The 15,243-nt window shown below is 34.9% G+C and overlaps 1 protein-coding gene across 1 annotated transcript in view; it reads left to right on the top strand.

Annotated features, from left to right (window-relative positions):
- Positions 1 to 15,243, top strand: part of NME7 (NME/NM23 family member 7) — a 242,285-nt gene that overhangs the window by 56,103 nt on the left and 170,939 nt on the right. Inside the window, exons 5-6 of the mRNA XM_030937211.1 lie at positions 296 to 346; positions 4,741 to 4,948. Of these exons, the coding sequence (XP_030793071.1) occupies positions 296 to 346; positions 4,741 to 4,948 (259 nt within the window). The remainder of the gene's footprint in view (positions 1 to 295; positions 347 to 4,740; positions 4,949 to 15,243) is intronic.

Below are 15,243 nucleotides of genomic sequence, written 5' to 3'. Positions count from 1 at the left end.
CCTGGGTGACTCAATCTGAAAGAAAAGAAGAAGAAGAAGAAGATAGACCATATATAACATAAGTAGAAAAGTAAATATTGCCTCCTACGTTAATTTTTATTTACATCGCTATTACTCATACTTACAAAATATTTTAAAAGAGAGGCTTTGACAGAATATTTGGTGAAAAATTATTAATTAAAATATGAATTAGTATAGATTGAGAGGATTTTATCTTTATTTCATTAATGTAAGCTAAAGTAATAAGTGTTTTCTTTTATAATTCTTAACTATTGGCATTTTGATTATTTTATAGGAAAGAAGCATTGGATTTTCACGTAGATCACCAATCAAGGCCCTTTTTCAAGTAGGTCCTTAATTTGGGGATTAGTGGCATATAAAGGAGGATATCCTGGTAAACTATGGAGTTATATTTTTAAAATTTATTACATGAAAATAATCTGTCAGAAGGGCCATAGCAACATCTTGCAACTGCACAGAATTCTAAGAATTGCACTCTCTGTCTTTTTATTAAGAATTCCTATATTTTATCATTAAAAATCTTAAACTTTAGTTAGTTGCAAATAGGATGATTTGTTTACATTACAAGAAGGGTAACTTTTAAAATTTTTGGCTGATTAAAAATGGAGTGATAATTATATTTGATGTCAATATTTTTGTTATGCTTTTGTGTTTGTGGGGCTTTTAATTTTTTTAATTTGTATTTTTTATGTCAACTTTTACTTTAGATTCAGGGGGTACATGTGTGGGTTTGTTACCTGGGTATATTGTGTGATGCTAAGGTTTGGGGTACAATTGATCCCATTACTCAGGTACTGAGCATAATACCCAATACTTAGTTTTTCAATTCTTGCTCCCTTCCCTTTCTCCCACTCTAATAGTCCCCAGTGTCTGTCGTTGCCATCAGTAGATATTATTGTCCACGAGTAGCCATTATTTAGTTCCCACTTACAAGGAAGAACATATGGTATTTGGTTTTCTGTTCTGTGTTAATTTGCTTAGGATAATGGCCTCCATCTCCATTCATGTTGCTGCAGAGGCCATGATTTCACTCTTTTTTATTGCAGCATGGTATTCTATGATATATATGTACCACATTTTTTTAATCCATTTCACCACTGACAGGCGCCTAGGTTGATTCCATGTCTTTGCTATTGTGTATAGTGCTGCAGTGAACAGGCAAGTGCATGTATCTTTTTGGTAGAAATATTTGTTTTCTTTTGGATATATACCAGTAATGGGATTTCAGGGTCAAATGGTAGTTCTGTTTCAAGTCCTTTGAAAAAACTCCAAACTATTTTCTACAGTGGTTGAGGTACTAATTTGCATTCCCGTCGACAGTGTATGTAAGTGTTCCCTTTCTCTACAGACTTACCAGCATCTGTTGTTTTTTGACTTTTTTTAAAAAAAGATTCAGTTTCTATTTTAGATACAGGGGGTACATATGCAGATTTGTTACATGAGAAATTGTATGATACTGAGGTTTGGAGTATGGATCCCATCATCCAGATAGAGAGTATAATACCCAATAGGTAGTTTTTCACACCACCTGCATTCTCTCCTTTAGTAGTCTACAGTGTCTATTATCCCCATATTTGTGTCCATGTGCGTTTAATGTTTAGCTCCTACTTGTAAGTGAGAACATGCAGTATTTGGTTTTCTGTTTCTGGATTCATTTGCTTAGGATTATGGCCTCCAACTGTGTCCATATTGTTGCCAAGGACATGATTTTATTTTTTTATGGCTGTGTAGAGTTCTGTGTTATATATATATACCACATTTTCTTTATCCAGTCTACCACTGATGGGCACTTGAGTTGTTTCCATGTATTTGCTATTGTGAATAGCACAGCAATGAGTGTATGAGTGCATGTGTCTTTTCGGTAGAATTTCTTTTCCTTTGGGTATATACCCAGTAATGGAATTGCTAGGTCAAATGGTAGCTCTGTTTTAAGTTCTTTGAGAAATATCCACACTGCTTTCCACAGTGTCTGGAGTAATTAACATTCCCACCAACAGTGTATAAGCATTCTCTTTTCTCTGTAGTCTTGCCAGCATGTTTATTTTTTGATTTTTTAATAGTAGCCATTCTGACTGGTGTGAGATGGTATCTCATTGTGGTTTTGATTTGCATTTCTCTGATGATTAGTGATATTGAGCATTTTTTCATATGCTTATTGGCTGCTTGTATGTTCTTTTGAGAAGTGTGTATTCATGTCTTTTGCTCATTTTTTTTAGTGGGGTTGTTTCATGCTTGTTTGATTGTTTAAGGTCCTTACAGATTCTGCATATTTGTCCTTTGTTGAATGCATAGTTTGCGAATATTTTCTCCCATTTTGTAGGTTGTCTTTTTACTCTATTGCTAGTGCAGAAGCTTTCTGTGCAGAAGCTCTTTAGTCCCACTTGTCAATTTTTGTTTTTGTTGCCGTTACTTTTGAGGACTTAGTCATAAATTCTTTCCCAAGGCCAAGTCCAAGAATGGTATTTCCTAGGTTTTCTTCTAGGATTCTTACAGTTTGAGGTCTTACTTTCAAATCTTTAATCCATCTTGAGTGAAGTTTTGTATATGGTTAAAATTAGGGGGCCAGTTTCATTCTTCCACTTATGGCTTGATAGGTATACCAGCACCATTTATTGAATAGAGAATCCTTTCCCCATTGCTTATTTTTGTTGACTTTGTCAAAGTTCAGATGGCTGTAGATGTGTGGCTTTATTTCTGGGTTCTCTATTATGTTCCAGTGATCTATGTGTCTGTTTTTGTACCAGTACCATGCTGTTTTGGTTACTGTAGCCTGTTGTGCTTTTAAATTATTTTGGTAGTCTTGTATACATAAAAGCAATGTTCATGGAACCCTTCTATTTTAACTAAATAGTTTGATATATATTTTGTTCCTTGACATATAACAAATACTATGTTACACTGAATCTATATATTCTAAATATTTGACATGTAATTAAATTTAAGTGAATATTTTGCATACTCATGTTACTGTTGACAGACAAAGAGTATTTACACTTCTAATAAGAAAGAATGTTATATCAGCCAAATGAAATGGCCACGGTAGACATGTTATTTGATATCCTGCACTGAGTAGTGGGTTTTAAAAAAAAATTTTATATAAGAAAATTATTATGCTATGGATTATTTCAAATCAAGCATTATAAAATATTCCTAAGTCTTGTTGGAATAGCCATATACAATTTTCTAGAAAATTGGTGGAAATTATCTTTTGGTATAAACTTTGTATATGTTTATAGAATTGAATTACAACTCCTAGTCTAATGATTTATATGTGACTTGCATGCAGTAAATTTTATTATAAGAATGGATAAACTAGTTGACTGTTAATGAGAATGATGTAACAATAGACTAGGTGAAGTAATTGCATGAAACAGTATCTATGATCAGGCACATCATTCCCTGTATTGTTACATGCCATGTTCATAGGCTTGTTTGATTGTGTGTTTTGAGAATTCTGTATTAATAGTGCATTAGATTGTAAGTGTCTTGAAGGGGGCATTTTTTTTTTTATGGTACAGAGGCTGATATGTTGTAGGTAATTATTAAATGCTCACTGAGTGAATAAACATGGTTTGCTCCCTTGATTTGGGTTTTTTTAATCTAATGGTTGGTCTTGGGGGTTTTGTTTGTTTTGGCATCAAAGGTTTGGCAGAAAATGTATAAGGAGTTATTATAGACTTCTTAGGGTAGAAGATAAGAATACTTTTTTGTACATACTATTTCTTAGAAATATTCTTCAAAACGAATGAGAGTGTTTTAAAAAGAAAGTACTGAGGAGAGGTGACATATAACATGGTACAGGGTGGAAGGAAATGTGTAAAAAATAGTCATAAGTTAGTGGGCACAAAACAGCCTGTCACACCATGCTCCTTTCTCCAGGAGGGTCTCTTCTCTCTACTTTGGATGAGAGAAAAACATGGGCTTACTCTAAAAAGTACTATGTCCCTGCTTAATACAGTCAGAGGGAGGATGTCACTTATTTCATAGTTAAACTTGTCATTGCATCCTGTATACATATAAAAGTAGAAAATAAAATGAGATATTGTTTTTTATACCTTGGGGGACTGTGACTCAGTGCTAGATTTTTAATCAAGAACCTATGCATAAGCTTTAATAATTTAATACAGAAATAACCCAGAGTAGTTTTTACACTAATAAAAGGATATTTCTTGAAGCCTGCTGGGTTTTTTTTTTTAAATCACCAAACCAACTCAGTGTTTATTGATTGAGAGAGTTCTTTGTCAGTCTTTGAATTCTAATAGTTTTACACAAAAAATTAATAAATTCTTTCTAAAAATATGTTACAAGGCATCCATCCCTGTCATCAATTTGTATATTGTGAAATTGTACTTGACTGCAGTGGTAAACACATGTAAATAAAAAGGAAAATCCTCTGTACCTGTTAGAGCACTGGGAAAAGCATAGGTCAACAATATGCATTTTAAGTCATGAAATAGTCTTAATTTAACAGAACAGTGATTTTTCTGCTAACAGTAATTTGACATTACTAGTGATTTGAAGTGAATTGAGCCACTGCAAGACAGTCAATTTATGAAAAATTTCTCCTGCCCATGTAAAATTAACTATTCTCAATGGTTCTAAGATTATTAATATTCATGTCTATGTTGAAATAATCCAATTTAAATATATCCTGTTGTTAAGATAGATAACTAGGTCAACAGAACAAAGAAGCAAACTAATCTTCTATGTGTTTTGCAGTGAGCTGATCCAGTTTATTACAACTGGTCCTGTTATTGCCATGGAGATTTTAAGAGATGATGCTATATGTGAATGGAAAAGACTGCTGGGACCTGCAAACTCTGGGGTGGCACGCACAGATGCTTCTGGAAGCATTAGAGCCCTCTTTGGAACAGATGGCATAAGAAATGCAGCGCATGGCCCTGATTCTTTTGCTTCTGCGGCCAGAGTAAGGAATTTTAAAAATATTTTAATTCTCTTCTAGTTCTTTTAAATGTTTTATATGAAAGTAAAGCATTTCTGTCACTGGTGACTTAGGGTAGATTTATGCCACTGATCTAGTAGTAGAGAAAACCTTTGACATTTTGCCTAGTATCAAACAGTGTTTCAGTATGTCTCCTTTGTGAACTGGTAACCTGATCATGATCAATGTAAGTTTTCTCCAATAAAACACTTCTCATCCTGTTTCTTGTTCCAAAGACTTAAATTACTGAGGATCCTAAATGTTTGAATTATTGAATTCATGTAAGAATACCAGTTTATGGCTAGTAGATATTAAAAAGAAGATATAATTGGAGATATTATAAAGAAGATACAATTGGAGATATTACCTTTTGATTCAGACCTAACACTGTACTTTCATGCTTAACATCTTATTATTTTCCTATATATACCTAGTGTTTATGAAAGTTTCTCTACTCCTTATTTTTAAATCCATATAAATAAAGCATTATATTGGATTTATGCTGAGGTTGAATTAATGAAGTGTAAGTTTATTTTTAGCATTGTGAGAAGTGTCTCACTTAAAGTAGTTTTTAATCTGGTCGTGTTTGCAATGAAACAATATTAGACAGTTTTATAATTGATTTCCTTCTTTTTCTTACCATTTCATCAGCAAGTCCCTTCAGCTCTTTCAGAATAAACCCTGAATCTGATCATTGTGGTCTAAATCACTAATGTATTTTGCCAGAACTGCTACAATAGCCTCCAAATTATTTTTTCCTCTTTTCTTACACTCAATTTATGAAAATTTTACCTTGCCCAAGTACAATTAACTATGCCCAGTGATCTTTTAAAGACAAATCAGATTAACATTCACCTGCTGAAAACCCTTCAGTGAATTTCTGTCTCTTCTAGAATAAAATCTACAGTCTTTATTGTAGCCTCCAATGCTGTATCTAGTCTGGCCCCTATCTATCTCTAACTGTATCTTTGATCAATCTCTATCTTAATCACTGTGTTCCAGGCACACTAACCATCTCACTATTCCTTGAATAGCATATTTCTGTCTAGAATAGTCAACTAACAGCAAAGAGGACAGTGTGGTTGGATAGGAATGAGAGAGGGAGGAAGAGGGTGAGAGGTTACAGAGGTAATTAGGGGAAAGATTATATGGTCTTATAGGCCGTAGTAGCACTTTAACATTTCTCTCTGAAAAAATAGAGCCGTTTTAGGATTTTGAGCAAAGGACTGATATGTTCCACTTGCCATTTAAAAGGATCATTCTGGCTGTTGCATTAAGAATGACTATAGAGGCCAGGAGTGGTGGCTCATGCCTGTAATCCCAGCACTTTGGGAGGCCAAGGCGGGCAGATCACTTGAGGTCAGGAGTTCAAGACCAGCCTGGCCAACATGGTAAAACCCTGTTTCTACTAAAAATACAAAAATTAGCTGGGTGTGGTGGTGCCCACCTATAATCCCAGCTACTCCAGAGGCTGAGGCAGGACAATTGCTTGAACCAGAGAGGTGGAGGTTGCAGTGAACTGAGATCACGCCACTGTGCTCCAGCCTGGGTGACAGAGTCAGACTCCATTTCAAAAAAAAAAAAAAAAAAAAAAAAAAAAAAAAAAAAAAAAAAATGACTATAGAGCGCAAAAATGGCAACAGGGAGCCTAATCAGGAGTTTGTTGGAATAACCCAGTGAGATGATTGCCTGGACCTGGGTGGTAATAATGAAAGAAGTATACAAATATATTTTAAAATATATATTAATGGTTGAAGATCAAAGAAACAAGATTTTCTGGTAGACTGAATGTAGAGTATGAGAAAAAGATACCAAGGATTACTCCAAAGTTCTTAGCCTGGTTAACAGAAGGATAGAATTTACATAAACTAAAATGAGGCAAACTGTGGCTAGAGTCAGAAGGAATGGACAATCAGGAGTTATGTTTTGGACATTTATAAACGTAACCTGTTTGTTAGTTATCCAATTAGACTGATGAATGAAAAAAATTAGTATACAGCTTAGAGTTATCAGCACATAAATGGTGTTTAGTGCCGGGAGACTGGTTGAGATTACCAAGGAGAAGGTGCAGATAGAGAAGGAAAGAGCACCAAGGATGAAGCTGCCTCTTGAGAAAAGGTCAAGTAGAAGAAGGCAGTAAAGGAGGTTGAGGAGGAGCCACCAGAGAGGTAAGAGGAAAAACTGAGAGATAATTATGCCCTAGAGGCCAGGTGAATCAAATATTCTAAAATGAAAGAATGACCAGTGGTGTCAAATAAGGCAGATATATCAAGTAAGAAGAGGACTGAGAATGGATTGTTAAATTTTGCAATGTGGACATCATTGGTGAACTTTGTAAGGTCAATGTTGATGGGGAGGTAGAGGCAAAACCCTGTGTGGAGTAGACTTAAAAGAAAATTGTGGGACAGGAATTAGAGTTAGTGAATATAGACAACTTTTTCTTTTGAGGAGTTTTCCTGCAAAGAGATGAGGTGGTAGCTGTCAAGAAAAGCAGGATCAATTTTTTTTTAAGATGAGAGGTTTTAGGTAAAAAATTGATGATGTAGGAAAAAGAGGGAGACTTGTTGGAGCAATTTCATTAAATAGGCAAAAGGAAATGGAAATTAGAACCCAGGTGGAGAGATTGGCAGGCGTGCATCTCAGGTACTCGTCTGTAGCAACAGATGGGAAGGGAGAATATGTGAACACAGATGCTGATTCTTAAGTAGGAAGCAAGATCAAAACAGCTAAAAGTGAGGATGAGGGATAAGGTATTGGTTGGTCTGAAGGGAGAGAAATACGTGAAATGGTCATCTGGAAAAGGAATAAATCAGGGAAATGTAGTGTGTGATTGCTATGCTGAATTAATGGCCCATCTCGTGTTCATGGCCATGAATTATGAGTGTGGTTCTCCAGCCGGTTCAACTGCATAGCTGAAGGTAAGGAGTAGGTGGAGAGTTGGCTTTAACCATGGCTGTGGTTTTGTGAAACAAATGTGATGAAAGTGTTAAGGAAGTTAAAGATACCTGCAAGAAAGCAATTATAGTCTTTGACCATATCTTAGTATAGACATTTACTGTAAAAGTGGTATTGTTTGTATAGTTAAATTACCAATCATATTTTAAAGCATCATAAAAATAATCAACATAACTAATTAATGAAGGAAATAATTGAGGCTGAACTGAAAGTCACTACCATGTTTACTGATATTTCCTGCCTATTTCACCCTATTACCACCTTATGGCATCCATTTCTTTTTTGTTTCTACTAGATCATTTAATAAATTTGAGCACAAATATACTTGTCAGATTTTAGTTATATCTTGTAGTGGAACAACTTTTGCTAAGTTAGCTACTGTCTTAGTCCATTTTGTGTTGCTGTGAAGGAATACCTGAGGCTGGGTCGTTTATATAGGAAAAAGGTTTATTTGGCTCATAGTCCTGATGGCCAGGAAGTTCAAGATTGGGCATCTGCATCTCGTGAGGGTCTCAGGCAGCTTCCACTCATGGTGGAAGGTAAAAGGGAGCCTGCATTTGCACAGATCACATGGTAAGAGAAGAAGCAAGCCACAGGGAGAGGCGTCAGGCTATTTTTAACAACCAGCTTTCAGTGGAACTAATAGAGGGAAAACTTGCTCACCTCGGAGGGAGGGCATTATTCTATTCATGGAATTTACCCCTACTATCCAAACCTCCCATTAGACCCCACCTCCAACATTGGGGATGAAATTTCAACATGAGATTTGGAAGGAACAAACATCCAATCCAAAGCAGCTACCATTGCCATTTAACCTAAAGAAATGTCTTAAACATATTTGTTTATATTTTGTGCATTTAATTTTTTAAACCTCTTTCTGCTGTTAGTCCCTGAAATATCCTATTATTTGTATGAACCCTTTAGGATATATATGTATATATATATTTTTACCCTTGTCTTGGGAAGAGTGAGTGTTGTTGACATTATGTTAGGTGGCTCTAAGAATTAAGGAAAAATATTGTAGCTGGAAAATAGAGCTTATGTGAAGAAGCAAAGACCATAGGTCTTAAAAAATTGAAAAACATCACAGCCCCAAACTTATGCAGCCCCAAACAGCTTCTTCTTTACCTTGAGTTCCTATTAGTTATTGTCTAATTTTTGATTCCATCTTTCCAGATTTTACCAAAACATAGACTTATACTCACTGTTTTCATTCCTCAGCTATCTTTGACTACTCATTTGTGAGCAATTGTTAAAGTTTGGCATTATTTTCATCAGTCAGAAATATTTACATCAGAAAATATTGTCTTTAGAGACCATGATTTGTGTCTTACTAATTGGTTTTTCTTCCTTCACTTGTCCTTTCAGACGTTGGTATTGTGCAGGCTTCTCTTCCTGGTTTGCTCCTTTCCTTGCTCTAATTTTCAGTTTCCTAGTCTGTAAAATAAGATCATGATTGAACCTGCATTGTAGTGGTCTTTGAGGATTAAATGAAATTATTTCAGCGCTTAGTATAGTACCTGGAACATAGTATTTAATGAATGGATGTTATCTTTTATTATTAGTATTTTACTTTCATGGTGCTCCCCAAACCTGTATCTGTAATTTGTACTGGATCTAATATTGATATACAAAAATCAATAGTAATCTTGATATACTTGAAATAACCAGTTAGAAAATGTAATTTTAGAAGAGATTTCCATTCACATGGTTAAAAAAAAGTCTATGACACCTAGAATAAATTGAACAAAAGATGTGGGAGATCTTTATGGAGAAAATTATAAATATTTATTGTGGACAATAACAAAAGACATAAATAAATGAAGATATATGCCACGTTTATGAATGGGAAGAGTCAGTATCCTGAAGATAGCAGTTCTCTCCAAGTTGATCTATAAATTGTGTAATTTCATTCAAAATCTTAGAACAGATTTTCATGAAGTTTAACAAACTTATGAAACAGCCAAGGGCCCAGAACAGTTAAGACAGTTTTGAAGAGGGAGAAAAAGATGTGGTGATGATAGGGTGAGACTTATTTTAAGGGATATCAATACTTTTCATAAATCTTTAGTAGGAAAAACTGTGGTATTAGCATGGGAGTAGGCAAGTATATCAGTGCAACAGTCTAGAGTGCTCAAGAGATGACCCACATATAATGAGAAGTTGGTGCCATTATAAATCAGTGGACGAGGGATAGATTGATTCGTCAATAACTTGTGTGAGATAATTTTATATGGAAAAATGTAAATTAACTTAAGTTTCTATCTAGGATTGTCCTTACAATTTCAGACTTACATAGAAACAATACGTTTAAAACAGAACTGATTACAATTTTTTTTTTTTTTTTTGGAGACAGAGTTTCACTCTGCTGTCCAAGCTGGAATACAGTGGTTGGTGTGATAATAGCTCTCTATAACTCTGAACTCATGGGCTCAAGCCATCCACTTGCCTCAGCCTTCCAAGTAGCTAGGACTGCAAGCATGTACCACTACATCCAGCTAAGTTTTAATTTTTTGTAAAGATAGGGTCTTGTTATGTTGCCCAGTCTGGTCTCAAACTCCTGGCCTCAAGTGGTCCTCCTTCTTGACCTCCCAAAATGCTGGAATTACAGGCATAAGCCACCATGCCCAGCCTGTGCTGATTATAATTTACCGAAGTATTCCTTGTGTGTTCGGTACATCTCTAGGAAAGAAATTTGGGAGCCAGTATTCTTTATTCTTCCCTCTTTATCCCCCTAATAGAATCAGCAAAAGATCTTGTAGGTTTTTCTAACATTTCTAAACATTTTCTTGAATTATTCCCTTTCTCTCTATTCCTACCATCACTCTTCTAGTTCTGACCTGGGCTGCTGCAAGAGTCCTGGAATATACTTTTCTACCTCAAATGTATCTTCCACATAGGTTTCAGAACGAGTTATCTAAAAATATTAATCCATCCATCTCATGACTACTAAAGATATTTTAAAGTACTCCATTATTCCCAGAATCAAATTCAAGCTCCTTGACATAGTTTCCAAAGCATTTCAGTGATCTGTCTCCCAGCCCCTCCTCCAGCCTTACCTTCTATTTACTGTGGGATTCTTGCTCTGTTGCTTTTACTCATTCTACCCCTCTGTATTGAAATTCCAATTCTCCCTTTGCTCAGGTAATTTTTATTTGTCTTTTAACACTCAGCTCAGAGTTCTTTATATTATGCATACAAATTATTTATCCAGATATATGATTTGCAAGTATTTTCTCATAGTATGTAGTTTGCATTTTCATTCTCTTTAACAATATCTTTGTATGAGCAATTTTTACTTCTGATGAAGTCCAGTATCAGTTGTTCTTTAATGTATTATGCTTTAGGTGTCAAGTCTAAGAAACTGTTCCCACACCAAAGGTCACAAATATTTCATTCTTTATTTGATTCTAGAAGTTTTATAGTTTTAGTTTTTATACTTAATTCTGTGATCCATGTTGAGTTAATTTGTATGTGTAGTACAAAGTATGATCACAATTTGTTATTCTTTACGTAGATATTCTTCCAGCATTATGCTAAAAATACTTTATTTCTTTAATTGCTTTTGCACCTTTGTTGACAATGTATTGACTATATATATACACACACATCTGGGTCAATTTGAGCAATTTGTTCTGTTCTATTCATCTACAAGCATACCTCAGAGATAATGTGGATTTGGTTCAGACCACCACGATGGAGTGAATATGGCTATATAGGGAGTCCCATGAATTTTTTGGTTTCCTGGTATATAAATGTTATGTTTATACTGTAGGCTACTAAGTGCAATAGCATTATGTCTAAAAAAAAAAAAAAAAACTATGAACATATCAATTAAAAATACTTCAATGCATGCTAACAATCATCTGAGCCTTCAGCGAGTCATTATCTTTTTGCTGATCTTACTTTGATGTTGATGTCTGCTGATTGATCAAGGCTGTGATTGCCGAAGGTTGAGGTGGCTATGTCTATTTCTTTTATTATTATTATTGTACTTTAAGTTCTGGGATACGTGTGCAGAATGCACAGGTTTGTTACGTAGGTATACACATGTCGTGGTGGTTTGCTGCACCCATCAACCCATCATCTACATTAGGTATTTCTCCCAATGCTATCCCTCCCTTAGCTCCCACCCCACAACATGCCCTGGTGTGTGACGTTCCCCTCCTTGTGTTCTCATTGTTCAACTCCCACTTATGAGTGAAAACATACAGTGTTTGGTTTTGTGTTCCTGTGTTAGTTTGCTGAGAATGATGGTTTCCAGCTTCAACCGTGTCCATACAAAGGACATGAACGCATCCATTTTTATGGCTGCATAGTATTCCATGGTATATATGTGCCACATTTTCTTAATTCAGTCTATCATTGATGGGCATTTGGCTTGGTTCCATCCAAGTCTTTGCTATTGTGAATAGTGCTGAAATAAACATATGTGTGCATGTGTCTTTGTAATAGAATGGTTTACAATCCTTTGGGTGTATATCCAGAAATGGGATTGCTGGATCAAATGCTATTTCTGGTTCTAGATCTTTGAGGAATTACCACATTGTCTTCCACAAAGGTTGAACTAATTTACACTCCCACCAACAGTGTAAAAGCATTTCTATTTCTCCACATCCTCTCCAGCATCTGTTGTTTCCTGACTTTTTAATGATCATCATTCTAACTGGCATAAGATGGTATCTCATTGTGGTTTTGATTTGCATTTCTCTAATGACCAGTGATGAGCTTTTTTCTCATATGTTTGTTGGCTGCATAAATGTCTTCTTTTGAGAAGTGTCTGTTCATATACTGTGCCCACTTTTTGATGGGGCTGTTTGTTTTTTTTCTTGTAAATTTGTTTAAGTTCCTTGTAGATTCTGGATAGTAGCCCTTTGTCAGATGAATAGATAGCAAAAATTTTCTCGCATTCTATAGGTTACCTGTTCACTCTGATGATAATTTCTCTTTTGCTATGCAGAAGCTTTTTAGTTTAATTGGATCCCGTTTGTCAACTTTGGCTTTTGTTGCCATTGCTTTTGGTGTTTTAGTCAAGAGGTCTTTGCCTATGCCTATATCCTGAATGGTATTGCTGAGGTTTTCTTCTAGAGTTTTTATGGTTTTAGGTCTTATGTTTACGTCTTTATCCATCTTGAGTTAAATTTTGAATAAGATGAAAGGAAGGGGTCCAGTTTCTGTTTTCTGCATATGGCTAGCCAGTTTTCCCAACACCATTTATTAAATAGGGAATCCTTTCACCATTGCTTGTTTTTGTCAGGTTTGTTAAAGATCAGATGGTTGGAGATGTGTGTCGTTACTTCTGAGGCCTCTGTTCTGTTTCATTGATCTATACTATTTTAATTTGGAACATTTACAGAAATGATAATCCATTTTAAATTACTATTACAAGTAAAAAGTTTTGGAGAAACTTTTTAGCCATACTTTTATTATCATAATAAAATTATTAGTACAGATTAATTACAAATGTTTTAGTGAAATTACCAGGAAATCCTATCAGGGTGAAACTTTATGAAGTAGTACAACTCTGTATTTTATAATTTGTTTAAAAATTAAAAAAGTATATACCTAAAGCTTTCAAATTGAGTCTGAATTTTTAGTTTTTTGTAAAGCTATTAATATTTATTCTTTCCTACTAGGGAATTTAGGAAAATGTAAAGGGACAAGGATAATAGCAAGAATCTTTGGAAATAACAGATTTTATACAAAATATTTTAGGCCCTCAAATCCCAAAGGAACACAGATATTATTTTTGTGACTTTATTTGTTGTATAAAGACTTTCAATTAATTGCCATAACAATGACCTAGCAAAAGCGCTCTTATTCACGTTTCACTAAGAAGATGTATTTATGTAAAATCTTTATGCTTTATAAAAAAATATTTATTCAGCATAGGTAAATATGGTACTTGAAAATCTGGGTACTTGGAAAGCTGGCATTTTTATTTTTAGAAATTGAGTGAGAAAAGGAATTAAAGGAAAGTTAAGACAAAAATAATTGGTCAGCTAATTATTAAATAATTTGTTAAACTAGAGATAGAACAATTTAGTACTGCTTTTCACTTTGGAAAGACAGATAATAGAAAAAGTACAGGGTTTTTGGAACTACAGTCACTTGGATTTGAATCCTGGCTTTGCCACTTGCTAACTTGTAAGGGCTTGTTACTTAAGCTTTCTGAGTCTTATTTTTCTCATTTATACACTGGATACATTCATTTTGTTTAGCACATGCAGAATTTTTTAGCTGCTGAATTTCAGTCATTCCCAAACATTCATTGAGAAACTGCTAGTGAACAAGTAATGAAGATGAACTAAGCCCTGGCGCTCTCCAACACATAGAGGTCAGCTAGATAGGAGAAAACCATCGAAGGAGACTGAGAAGGAGTAGCCAGTGAGGTAGGAAGAAAGGCAAGTAATGAAAACATTCCATAGTGTAGGATGTGACAAACTGTGTCAAATACTGTTTGGTAAGGTAAGGTGAGGGCTGAGAGTAATTAACCAGTGGACTTAGCAACATGGAGGTAGTAAGGGATTTTAATGAGCAGCTTTGGTGGAATGAAAGCCTAATTGGTTATGGGTTTAAAAGAGACTGTAGGAGAGGAAGCAAAAATGGAAAAAAAAGACATTTCTTTTGAGTTTTGTTGTGAAGGGAACAGACCAATGGGAACTCTCAAAAGGGCATGCCCTTTTCAGTTTGCTAGTCTGTCATGTTCTCTTGTCACACCACTTCTACTTCATTCCTTCATTGATCATCTCCAGGTCCCTGTAGGTATTTGAATTTTCATCTGTAGCATAAAGGTTCTCTCGGACCATGCAATCAAAGCATCTGGTACAGGACTAAAAGGGGTAGTTGCTGTTGTTATTAATTAAAAATAATAATAAATAATGGCAGCAATATGATAGAAAGGCACTTGATATCTTAGGAATAGAACACTTTTTATTCTAATGTCTTACCACTGGAAATGCTCAAGTATATACACTACTATTTGAATAATTCCTCATTGTCGTTGTGTTTAAAAAAATGCTGATCAGTGTGGCGTATTAACACATTCTATAATCTTTTCATTTTAAATTTAATGAAAAATAAATACAGTTAACCCATAAACAACACAGGTTTGAACTACACGGGTCTACTTATATGTGAAATTTTTTCAGTGGAAGGGTTGAAAATACAGTATCTGCAGGATGTGAAACTCGCATCTACATAGATTTGACTTTTCCTAAAAGCAGGTTCCACAGGGCTGACTGCGGACTTGAGCATGCATGGATTTGAGTACACACAGGGATTTGAGTACCAATCGCTTATATATCAAGGGCTATTTGCATTGA

This window comes from Rhinopithecus roxellana, chromosome 8 (genome assembly GCF_007565055.1).
Source record: "Rhinopithecus roxellana isolate Shanxi Qingling chromosome 8, ASM756505v1, whole genome shotgun sequence".
In the NCBI taxonomy this organism is placed as follows: Eukaryota; Metazoa; Chordata; class Mammalia; order Primates; family Cercopithecidae; genus Rhinopithecus; species Rhinopithecus roxellana.
The sequence above is the reverse complement of the archived record's forward strand: the minus strand, read 5'-3'. Positions and strand labels throughout refer to the sequence as shown.